At 40.7% G+C, this 12,424-nt stretch overlaps 1 protein-coding gene across 7 annotated transcripts in view; it reads right to left on the bottom strand.

Annotated features, from left to right (window-relative positions):
- Window positions 1–12,424, bottom strand: part of MYRIP (myosin VIIA and Rab interacting protein) — a 227,163-nt gene that overhangs the window by 188,010 nt on the left and 26,729 nt on the right. For 6 of the 7 annotated variants that reach the window (XM_081072743.1, XM_081072748.1, XM_081072747.1 and 3 more), the window contains exon 2: window positions 3,974–4,117. In XM_081072743.1, the coding sequence (XP_080928869.1) occupies window positions 3,974–4,083 (110 nt within the window). In that variant the 5' untranslated portion in view covers window positions 4,084–4,117. Of the gene's footprint in view, window positions 1–3,973; window positions 4,118–4,216; window positions 4,227–12,424 lie in introns of those variants that run through there. The other variant, XM_081072745.1, reaches the window with a different exon arrangement.

Raw genomic sequence — 12,424 nt, 5'->3', positions numbered from 1 at the left:
TCCTCCCTCCCACCTCCGGACGAAGTATTCCCACGGGTCTGCCTTACTGTTTTTATTTCTCACTCTCTATTGCATCCTAATCATTCATAGCAGACTTAGCTCACCTTCCAGGCTCTTCCTGAAGGGTTAAGGTCCTTATTAAATGTATGAACCTCCCCCTCTCTCCTCTATCATTTCACTCCCCACCCTTCCATTCGCCCACGAAGCTCCTAACATTCAATCTATGATTTCAAAGCAAAGGAATCGATATCCAACAGCTTTGATTTCATAGATTCAACCTTTTCATTATTAATATATAATACTAATAGTAAATAAAAAAGGAGATTTTTTTTTAAAACTTGTGAGGTCCCCTCTAGCTTTGTGATTGCTACTGAGTACCTTCCACTCCTCCCCACTTCAGAGGGCCCCACACCCGCCCTCCACAAGTGTCTGGGCTCTCTCGCCCGATGTCTCCCAGTTCTGACTCCTACGTGGCCGTCCCCCTCTCACAGTGACACTCAAATAGCCATGTCACACCTTCCACTCCCCCACCAAAGGCACTGCTCTGGGCTCTGTTGTTTCAGGAACTTGACCTTCCAGTGCAGAAGGCCGAATTCCTGCCTTGCAGCCTCTCCCCTCTGAGACAGCAGATGCATTAACTGGGCAAGTAGGTTAACGTCACAGGGCTGGTGTGCCATCACAAGAGCCACAGGGGACCGGTGAGGAGAGGCTGGGCCGATGCACTCTGTGTGTACACAGTCACTTCTTAAACCGTAGGGCATATTTATTCCCACTGAGTCAAGACAAGACGATCCACCTTCCAGCTACCAAGAAGGATATAACCAGGAGTATTTGATCAAGGTAACTGTCCACACAAAGAACACTGAGAACAAAAGCATTTCACTTTTTAAAAAACAAACTCCTTGAAAAACTAAGTTCTTGTAATACAATTTTAATTTGTTTAAAAGGAAATGAATTTTGAATGCAGAAAGGTCACTAAGTCATTTTATTAAAAGCACTGTGCTGTTCCTACTTTAAAAAAAATGGTGATTGATTTATTCTCAAATGCGTTTCCATATAATAGGCTCGAAACAAATTATTCAAATGATTTCTAGCTTTGAGAGAGGCTCTGCTTCCTTGCAGTGGTTCTTCCACACCCCCTGGCAGGTCTTATTTATTTCCTTACAACATTTGAACTTGACTCTTGGGGGATGAAAGATTGACCCTCCCACCCCACAAGGTGGCAAAGAAGGTGTAGGCCATGTCAGTAAGTGAGTAATTGAAATCATTAGGGCAACAGACACAAGTCTCCAAGTATGTACATCTAGTTCCCTTCCTTAACAGTGAGAGGAGTTCACAGTCTACAGCCTAGGAGGTGGCCGGTGAGCCCCTTAGGAAAACACCAGGCAGGAAGTGCTCTGCCATTCGCCCTCCCACCCTCTTCCTCCCTTCCCTCCCCTGGCCCTGGCCTGGGGGTGGGGGGGCAGCAGTCCTTGGCAGGCCTAAGCCCACTGTCAGTTCAATAAAAGCTGACAATTCATGGTCAGCTACAGTTACAGGAAACAGTTTCATCAGCTCCCACCCCCCACGCCCCCACAGACCAAGTCCATTAGAACAACAGCAAGTCTTTGGAAGTTATCCAGATGCTAACTAGCTTCTTGCAGCACATACTAAATGAGAAATTTTAAAGGCTGTGACTCTCATAAATGTCTTCACGATTCAATTTGGACACCCCAGAGTACCGTGCAATTAACAGTCATTTTTGAAACCACTTTGTAAATGTGCCTGACAATAAAAACTCATAGGGTATAAACTACGATTCTAGTGTAAGTCTAGAGATCTTGCCACAGGTGTCATCTACTACGTGAGGGGCCGGGTGGCAGAAGACCAGGAGCCCTGGCACAGCAACCTCAGATCCAGGCCAGACTCGACCGCTAACTGCCTGTGCACGCTCCGAGCCTGCTTCTTCAGCTGCAAAGCCAAGGATGGAGGCATAATGAATACTCAGGTCCCTTCTAGCTCTCACACACCATGTTAGTCAAAGTAATACTAGGCTATGTTGCTGCAACACGTAAACCCAAAGCCTCAGTGACTTAAGCCAACAAAGCTTTATTTCCTTCTCACATGAAGTCCCTTGAAACTCTCCTCCATCCAGTGTCTTAGGGGTCAGGCTCCCTCTGTCTAGTGATACCTGTCTCAACACAGCCCTCCAAGGTCCCTACAGCAAGACTGTCACCTGGATTCCTGAAATAGCCCCCTCACTTGATGCTCTGCTACCTTTTGCCTTTCTATAATTACTTCCCCACAGAGCAGCCTGAGTGGTTCTATAAAACAGATGGCAGATCCTGTCACTCCTGTATTTAAAAAGTCTCAACTGTAATTTCCTAGTAGCCTTTAATTTCCTAGTAGCCATACTAAAGAAAGTAAAAGGAAATGGGAAACAATTTTAATGTTTTTCTTTAACCTGCTATATTCAGAATATTGACACTTCAAAATGTAATCAATATAAAAATTATGATGAGCTATTTTATATTTCTTGTACTAAATTTTTGAAATCTGGTGTGTAGGTTACACTTACAGTGCAGCTCAGGTCAGACTCAGCACAGAACAAGGGCTCAGTAGCCACACCTGGCTGGTGGCTGGTGGTGATGGCATTGGTCTGCCAACTATGGAATATAAACTCCGTGGGGCAAAGACTTGTCTTGCTCACTGTTACACACCCATCAGCTAGAACAGCACCCGGCGCATGGTTTTTAAATCAACTAATTATTTAATTAACAGATTTCTTGTCTTCCATCTAACAAGTACATACTGAATATATACAATATGGGAGGGGGAAAAACATGGTGGAAATAAAGATGATTACACGAGGGTGCTTACCATCTAGTAAAAGAGATAATATTACAAAGAAATGGAAAGTCCGAGGTATCCCCTAGGGCAAAGCAAAACAACCTATATCAATTTTAACAGTAGGAAAAGGCAGAATCAGAGCTGAGACGTGTCTCAACCCTGGTGCTGGCAGGTTATTTAGGGGAGTGATGGCAGAGAGTGGAGGCAAGAGGATCATAAAGAAGGTTCCCACAATGACTGGAGGAAAAGCGATAAAAGGTGGACTGAGCTAAGGGTCAGGGAGAGATGGTCAGGAGGCAGAATCCACAGGACCCAGAAGGACTTAGAAAGACTGAGATTTTGAGCTTAGTGGTTAAAGAAGACGGTGCCATGATAAGCCTACGGAATTCCGAAGGAGAACAGATTTATGGATGAGGGAACTAATGATTACTTGCCACCTGGTTCTAACACACTAGGCCCGACACGTGACCTCATTTCCATCATTCTGACTTCTTTACTCTGCCCAACTGAGCAGCAGGAGTATTTCCAAGAACATTCCACAAGGAAATATCAACTGCAGAGGAGTCAGAAGCCCCTCCCTCCTGGGCTCCACTTTCCTCCTCTATAAAATAACGAGAGTGGTGCTGGGCCAGGTGATTCCATCCCAACCTGATGGTTACTTTTGAACCAGGTCTTCAGAGCTCTTTTCCTGTACCATGGTAGCTGAGAGTTCAAACAGAGGGTTGTATAGCTCTGAGTCTAATTCTCCTAAAAATTGTTCATGTAACACTTTGGTTATTCTTCAAAAGTACCTGCCAACAGGAAAACTAAATCCAGGAGCAAGCTCAAACCCGCCACTGTCATCACCAACTCCTCCCATTCTCCAGCGAATAATTGACAGGTGAGCAGCCCAAACAAAACCATGATTGGGAGTGTGAGCAGTCACATTTCTTAATTGACTTGGTAATGCCCAGCAGTGATGCTGGCAAGCCTTTCTGCAAAGGGAAGGGTACTCTTCTTATAAACATAAGTGTGTATTTACATGACGTAAAGACTTCCGAACTCAGGGTGAGAAGCAAGGAACATTCTCGGGAAAGCTGTTTCACTTGTCCTCATACGGTATGTATGGGTCACTGTACCCAGGAAGGCTACGGAAGCATCTTACCTTAGTCGTTCTTCCTCTTTTTTTCGAAGATTGAAGTCTCGCTGAACCACCTGGAGAACATGCTGTGTTTCATCATCAGTCAGACCGGACAGGTCCAGCTTCCTCCCCATGTTTTAATACCAAACACCGACGATGACACACGACCTGAGAAATCAAGGAGAGACCACAAATTAAGGGCAAGATCAAAACTATCCATGAATAAAACCAATTTCGTTGTTAAACCAAATTAAATACACTGTATACGGTACTATCTTGCTCTGCTGTCAGACTCAGCAAACATTTACAGAGGACTTCAGCAAGGCTGCAGAGAAAAAGAAAAGGTAACTGGTCATCTCCCTGTTTCATTCATCCTAACTCTTAAATTAGAAATCAACCAATCAATCAATCAATCTTTTCAATAAAATGAAGCATATACAAGAACCTAGTGTCGATTTCCAAGAAATACCAAAAGACAATATCCAAAAATTCTAAATTTCTATGGTTTGAAGTTTTAAATTCTAAGTACTATATGTAATTGCAAAATAAAATTATAATACTTTTAAAAATATCCTATATACATTATGTATCCTTTGAACTTTTCATCACATGACTATGAAATATAAACTAGAAATAAATAAACTCTCTTCCGAGGAGGAAATAATATAGCAAAATGATCTTACTTAGCCATTTTCTTAGCAGTAGAAAAGATGGTATTTCAAAGAAAACCCTGCTAGCAGAGCATACCTAAAAATTACGGGAAATTATATTTCTAAAAATAATTTTTAATGAATGGCTGCACTCAGATGAAATCCAATAAATAATTCTAGACAATTACCCAGAACTGAAGGCCATCATAAACATAAATGCAGACATCCTCAGAAAAACATTCGTGGACCCAATCCAGCAAGATTTCAAAAGGATTATTATGCACCATGACCAAGAGAGTTTTATCTAAATGTTGCAATGTTGGCTCAGCATTCAAAAATCAATCAGTGTAATTCAGCACATTAACAAAATAAAATTCATGTGATCATTTCAACAGATGCAGAAAAATCACTTGACAAAATTCAACACCCATTCATGATAGAAACCCTCTGCATTTTAAAACTAGAAGGAAACTTCCTTGGTCATTTAAAGGTCATGTTCGAAAAACTAGAAACGACAAAAAACCTACAGTTAACATTGTCCTCAATGACGAAAGACTGAATGCTTTCGCCTAGCATCAGGAACAAAGGTGAAAACGTCCGCTCTCCCTAGCTCTACTCAGTACTGAACGCCTTCCTACAAGTTACATTAATCAAGACAGAGTGGTATTGGCAATAGGGAGGTGTGTTGGTTTGCTAGGGCAGCTGTAACTGACTACCTCAAACGAGGTGGCCTGAAGAACAGAAACTGTGTTTCTCACAGTTCTGAAGGCTAGGAGTCTGAGATCACGGAGTCGGCAGAATTAGTTTCTTCTGAGGCCTCTCTCTTTTGCTTACAGATGGCCGTCTTTTCCCTGTGTCTTCATATGGTCTTCTCTCTGTACATGCCTACGTCTACATTTGTTCTTCTTCTAAGGAAGGGTATCAGTCATGACGGAGTAGGGTCTACCCTAATAAGCCCATTTTAACTTAACTGCCTCTTTAAATATCCTATCTCCAAATACAGTCACAATCTGAGGTACTGAGGTTAGGACTTCAACCTCAGAATTTTGGGTTGACACATCTTAGCCCACGACATCCACCTTTTGGCCCTTCAAAATTCACATCCGTTTCACATGCAAAATACAATACATTTACCCCATCCCAACAGCCACAAAAGTTTTAACCTATTCCAGGATCAACTCTTAAGTACAAAATCTTATCTAATTATCATCTAAATTAGGTATAGGTGAGACTCGAGCTATGATTCATTCTGAGGAAAATTCTTTTCCACTTGTGAACCTGTGAAACCAGAGAAGAAGTTACCTGCTTCCAAAACACAATAGGTATAACAGCCATTAGACAGACATTTCCATTCTAGATGGGAGAAACTGGAAAGAAAGGGGTCTTGGTTCTCAAGCAAGTCTGAAATAAGAGCAAATTCCATTGGATTTTAAGGTTCAAGAATAATCCTGCTTTAATTAAAAAAAAAAAAAGAAGAATCCTCTGGCTCCATGCTGGATCCTCTGGTGCCCGCTGTGGGGGTGGGTGGGGGGGTCCCTGCCTTCTGAGCCCATGAGGATGGCTGTCCCACCTCCTTGGCCCTGGGTACAACCACAACAGCTTGGCCAACTGAATCCCAGGAGGTGGCCCTGTCCTCTGTAACTGAGGAGAAGAATGCCCCACCCCCCAGGCTATGGTGGCAATGGCAGCCCTGCGGGCCTCTCAATTGTCTTCAGAATAATTATTTTCTTTTCTTGAAAAGTAAGACAGATTCGCAGCCAGATGTCTCTACTGGCCCATCCTGTAAGATCTCAGAAGTCCAACAGCCTGTCTTCCTTTCATCTTGTCTCTGTGTAGTCTAAGCTGGCAGTGTTTCTGCTTATGTAAATTCTCAAAGACTTTGTTGCCTTCCTATGTAATTCACAGCAGGCCAACCATCAGACCAGAGGGTCCTCTACAGGTCTTTCCTGGATAACCAAATCTCTATTGCTGGTTTCTGCTGAAATGGTTGATTGGATCCCTGAGTCACACTTGCAGTCTCTTCAGCGAGAACACCCTTGATGTTCTCTCCAGACAGGCTTTCTTAATTTTGCAATCTGGATAAACTGAGGATATTCCAAATCTTCACGTTCTGGCTCCTTTTACTTAACAATTCTTCCTTCAATTTCTCTCTCTGCTCTCACATTTTACTGCAAGCAGCAAGGAGAAACCAGGCCATGTCTCAACACTCTGCTTAGAAATCTCCTCAGCTAAACACCCAATTTCATCGCTCGCAAGTTCTACCTTCCACAAAACACTAGAGCACAATTCAGCCAAGTTCTTTGCCACTTTATAACAAGGTCATCTTTCTTCCAGTTTCCAATAACACGTTCCTCATTCCTGTCTGAGATCTCACCAGATGCAGCTTTAATATTCATATTTCTACCAACATTCTGTCAGTGACGATATATGTTTTCGCTAAGACAACAGACCCTTTCTCTACAGCTCTCCTCTTTTCTTACTGAGCCCTCATCATAATTACCCTGAACATTCATATTTTTACCAGTAGTGCTTTCAAGGATATTTATGTGTTTTGCTAGCATGTACCTCAAAGCTCATCCAGCCTCTACCCATTATTCAGTTCTAAAGCCACTTCCCCATTTTCGTATAGAAGAAAAAAAAAGGTAAATGCCCATATGAAAATAAGCTTCATTTCATTGGCAGTCACCGAATTGCAAATTAAAACCACATTTCACAGCCACAAAAACAGAGTTTTTATCAAGTGTTGACAGAAGGTGAGACAATCAACGGCACCTTTCGTATAGTGGGTATGAGCTGGTACAATCTCTTTGTAACACAACTAGGTGTCATTTTCAAAGTTGAAGATGCACGTTTCTTATGAACCAGGCTCTCTGCCACACCTAGCTGTATTCCTCACATATAATCTTGCAAACGCGCAATAATTAGGTTGAATCATATGAAATTTCTAAGTTTGTACCATTTTGACCTGTAAAAATGTCTGTCTTACATCGTTCAATCTAACTCAAGCATATTAATAGCAGTCACATTCAAAATAGCAAAAAATAAATTAAAACAAAAATAAAAACTGGAAATGACCCTAAACATCCATAAAGAGGAGAAAGGATAAACAAATAGTGTGTATTTATTTCATACAATCGACTACTCTAACACAATAAAAAAGAAAATGAGGTAGGTATATGTATAATCATGGATGAATTTTAAAAACACAATGTGAGGGGCAGCTGGATGGCTCAGTTGGTTAGAGCACGAGCTCTGAACAACAAGGTTGCCGGTTCAATTCCCACACGGGATGGTAGGCCTGTGCCCCCTGCAACTAAAGACTGAAAACGGAAAACTAGACTTGGGGATGAGCTGCGCCCTCCACAAATAGATTGAAGGACAATGACTTGGAGCTGACGGGCCCTGGAGAAACATACTGTTCCCCAATAAAATTAAAAACAACAACAAACAAACTTTAAAAAACTAATGTGAGACAGAGAAGCATGCCACATGTGCACACATGTACAGAATGCATACAGAGTGATTCCCTTTATACAAGGTTCAAAAACAGAACTCCAAAGGATTTATATATACCTATATATATATATATGTGTGTGTGTATATATACATATATACACACACACATATATATATAGTATTTAGCAATAAATGTGGTAAAACTATAAAGAGCAAAATGGGACCTCTGATTGGGAATAATCACATGGGGCTTCAAAGTTTTCGGTAATATTCTGTCTCATGAGCAAGAGAGTAGTTCTGCTGCTACTGCTGCTTATCATTATTATTGTTGTTATTTTTATTATTATTATTACTAAAAGGTTCAAGTTACATATACTTTTGTCTGTAAGGTACCGTTCATAAGCATCAAAAGTGAAATAAACCTAATGCTACACAAAAATAATCTAATTTCACTTCAATTAAAACCAATATTTGACATCGTACATCATAATGAATACATGGTAATTAAAGCAAATATATCAAACCTTGTTCAAGGAACATGCTGAGAATTATAATAAAAAGTAATGAAAATAATGATTTTGAGCTACCATTATTAATTGAACAACTGCTATCTTCCGAATGCTTGAGCTTTTCCTATACGTACAGACATAATAACATTTCATATTCTTAACTCCCACAAACTCCTAGAGGCAATCACATAACGGCCACTTACGTATGAGAAAACACAGGCTCACGGTTACATGTTCCGACTAAGACAAATGACCAGTGACAGCTAGGGTCTCACTGGGTCTCAGTCTGACTCAGAGTCCACATTATTACTCCACGCACACACCTTCCCATGAGATACACAGGGAACCTCTGGACCTCAGATTTTCAAACCCGAGGTCCAGATTCCCTGCCCTCTCTTTCTAGCATGCGACAGCAGAGAACAGGAGATCCCACTAATTGGTTGCTAGTCAGGTGAAGGTGATTTGCCCTTTTAGTCTCCAAATAATGGCAATCATCGTACAGAGCAGAACTGTTTCAGTTCTTGAGTCTTTTATTAAGTAACTGAAAACCTCATGACTGCATGAAGCCAAGTAATCTCAGGATTTAACCGACAAATCCCAACAGGAATTCCAACTATTAAAACTTTTTTTTTCCATGCCAGTAATGCTATTTGTCCAAAGCAAATCTGGTCCACTTCACCCAAGAGATGCTGGGAGTGACGGGGGTGGGGGTGAGGGCGGGGAGAGAACCTAGTGCGCCTGCAGGTTCACAGAAGTAAATTAGAAGTAGATTCCACCTGTAAGCCGCAAAGCAAAGGGCAAACTCCATAAATACCCACCGTTTAGACTCCTAATAGTTAGAAAGAAACAGAGGTCACAGTGGAAAAGGAGACAGACTCCTTCCTTTAAAACACCCAGGAAAGGTGATAAGGCCTCTCATGGAGTTTCCCAGAAGGTGACATGTCTGTCCCCTTCACTTCCACCCACGGGCGTTGAGGAAATTCTACGATGCCCAGTTAGGAAAAGACTGAAGTGGCAGCTTTGAGCATATCTAATCTAAGAAGAACGATCGAGACTCAAGAAAAAGAAATGGTTTCTGTAAAGAAATAAATACAGTCACTCTAAATGGACAAGTCAGAGAATAATGCAAAAACCTTTTCTGGGAACTGGTCAAAGCTTCTTCCTTTCTCTACAGTAAACACAATTAGATTGCCTGTGCCACCAGAGTAATAGCATCTTAGAGCTGGAGAGGCCTCAGTGTGCCTGAGTCAGAGGTCACTTAGGTATGACCCTCTCATTTAGAGATGATCGAGCGCAAGCCCAGGAGAGGGAAGTGGTTTCCCAGACAAACGGCCAGGCAGCTGCTCCTGCCTCTGGATTGCTCTGCTTTATACCCAACTAAGATGGTAGCAGAGAGAATACATTTTAAAATTTAGTAATGAGGAAATTAATACACTTCGCGATGCGATTATACCACCACTTCCCTAATGTGTATTTCTCATGTCACTGTTCCCACAAGCGGTCGAAGAAAGGGGAGCTCTGCGATGAAATAAATTGGAGAAATGCTTCAAACTATATTGCCCTCTTGGGAATACACAGTACATATAAGCTTATCTGAGCTTCTGAGAATTCTGTCACTAAAGTACCAGTTGGATTGTGTTTAACCCTGTATTTCTCAAATATATTTGTCTATAGATATCTCTTTTTTCGGTAACAGCTGCTCTTCACATCCAAAATGTAACTAGCTGGGAAACACTGCAGTCAGGCCATCCCATGATGACAAATTCCAGGAGCTGCTCTAATAGAATCACTGATTTGATTCAGCTGTGCTCTAATGGAATTATTATAAGATGCTGCAGAGTTGATAAGCTTTAGAAGATGATGACTTAAAAAGGAAAGCAAATGGATACAACTTAAAGTTAGGAGACCAAAACAAAGGCAGAATTGTCTGTACTATTCCTAGCTGGAAGAACTAACATGAGGAAGGACATAGATACTTCTACAGGAAACTGGTTAACACAAACCTTGCAAATGGAAAAAAAAGAAATTCCAAAAATACTCAATATGAGGGTTCATCATGCAAGGTCAATGTCTACAGAAGAGGCATTCTAGAAACGTACCTAGAACAGAAAGGTCAAGGACAAAATATTGAATGGGATCATTACAAATCCCACCGTGTGCGTGTGTGTGTGTGTGTGTGTGTGTGTGTTATGATGCACCTAATATAGAGAAAAGTAAAAAGATTAACTTGGAACATCCAAAGTCCTAAAAGCGATAAAGGGTAAAGACTGCTAGGACTTCCCTCTTTGACCATTGCTAGTCTTGACTAAAACTGAAGAGAAATGTCTTATTCTTTACAAAAGAATCTAATGTTAGGACTCTCCCATTTAAGGCACTTGGCATGGGGGCGGAGAAGAAAAGAAATTGGCCTGGGAAGGGAAAAAAATGCACATTATACAGACTTTCACTATGCTATTCTTCAGAGCAAGTACTCATTGACATTCTTTCCTTCACCTTCAAAGGCGTTTACACAGGAATGGCCCAGAGCAGGTATGGTTATACCATTGTGGCACAGCTGATTGGAATAGGGGTGTTGCCTGACCCATACTAAATGTCTGAGTCTCTCTCCTGGGAATAATATTAACATTCAGCTTGTTGATCTTGGTGGCCTGCTGCAATACTGCCTGAGAATGCCACCAAATGCGCTTTTATCTCTGCCATAAATTTTCATTTTGCTTTTTGTTTCTTATCACTTCAGTTTCTTTAACTCACTGACAAAGGGTCCTTAGACATTTCACAAACCTGACATGATTGGTCAACCGTCCGATACCATTTATTGACTACTCTATCTGACTTACGTAGATGGCCTATGACCAGGGGCAGGGAGGAAAGAGAATTGGAGACAGAGAGGGAGGGAGAGAGAAGGGAGAGAGAGAACACATATGGATCTTTCTTAGGACTTCTTGCCTGATCTGTCCTAAGCTGGTGGTCTGCTAGCTGATCTCATGCCAGCAATATACTTTAAAACCTGATATTGCAAATCACCTCTCATTATTTTTCCTTTCAAAATTGTCTGGCTAGCATGATCCATTTATGTCCCCACATGAACTTTAAATCATTTTATCAAGGTAGTAATAAAAATTCTAATGCATTTTTTATTGATTGACAATACATTAATTAACTTAGGGAAGAACTGCCATCTTTACAATAGTAGGTCTTCTCATAAAGGGGTGGAGAATAGGTAGAAGTTTATGCAAACTTGATAAATGACCTAAATATAACACCAAACCTTTTACTGCATTAAATAAGAAAGTTCACATAGCAAAAACCAAGATTAATAAAATCAAAAAACAAATGACAATCTGGGGGAAAACAGGACAGATGATTATTTTGATATATGAAGCACCCTTTAAAAATACTATGAAATATATAAAATTCTCTAAAAGGTAAAATTACAAAGCTCATGAAAAAATGCAATTCAGCAACTATCAATGTCTAAAATATAGTTTGATAAAATATCCCATCTCACTAGTAACCAATGCACTGCTAATTATAATAAGTCGCAATTTTCATTTAATAACATTTGGGGAACACAGGCACTCATATACACTAATAGGAGACTATAAATGTAAATGTTTTAGATGACAATCTGGCAATGGTAATCAAATATGCCTAAACATTGACCCAGCCATTTCAATCTAAGAACTTTCTTCAATAAATTGGAAAAATGTGCAAAGATATGTGTACAAAGATCTTAACATTTTTTATTATAGACAAATATTTGAAAAAAACAGAAAGTCCAAAAGTACAATTGGCTAAATTGTGGTATGTGGTACAGCCATACAATGGACTATTTTGTGCCCACAAAAATGCATTAAAAA

Source organism: Rhinolophus hipposideros, assembly GCF_964194185.1.
Source record: "Rhinolophus hipposideros genome assembly, chromosome: 14".
NCBI lineage: Eukaryota > Metazoa > Chordata > Mammalia > Chiroptera > Rhinolophidae > Rhinolophus > Rhinolophus hipposideros.
The sequence above is the reverse complement of the archived record's forward strand: the minus strand, read 5'-3'. Positions and strand labels throughout refer to the sequence as shown.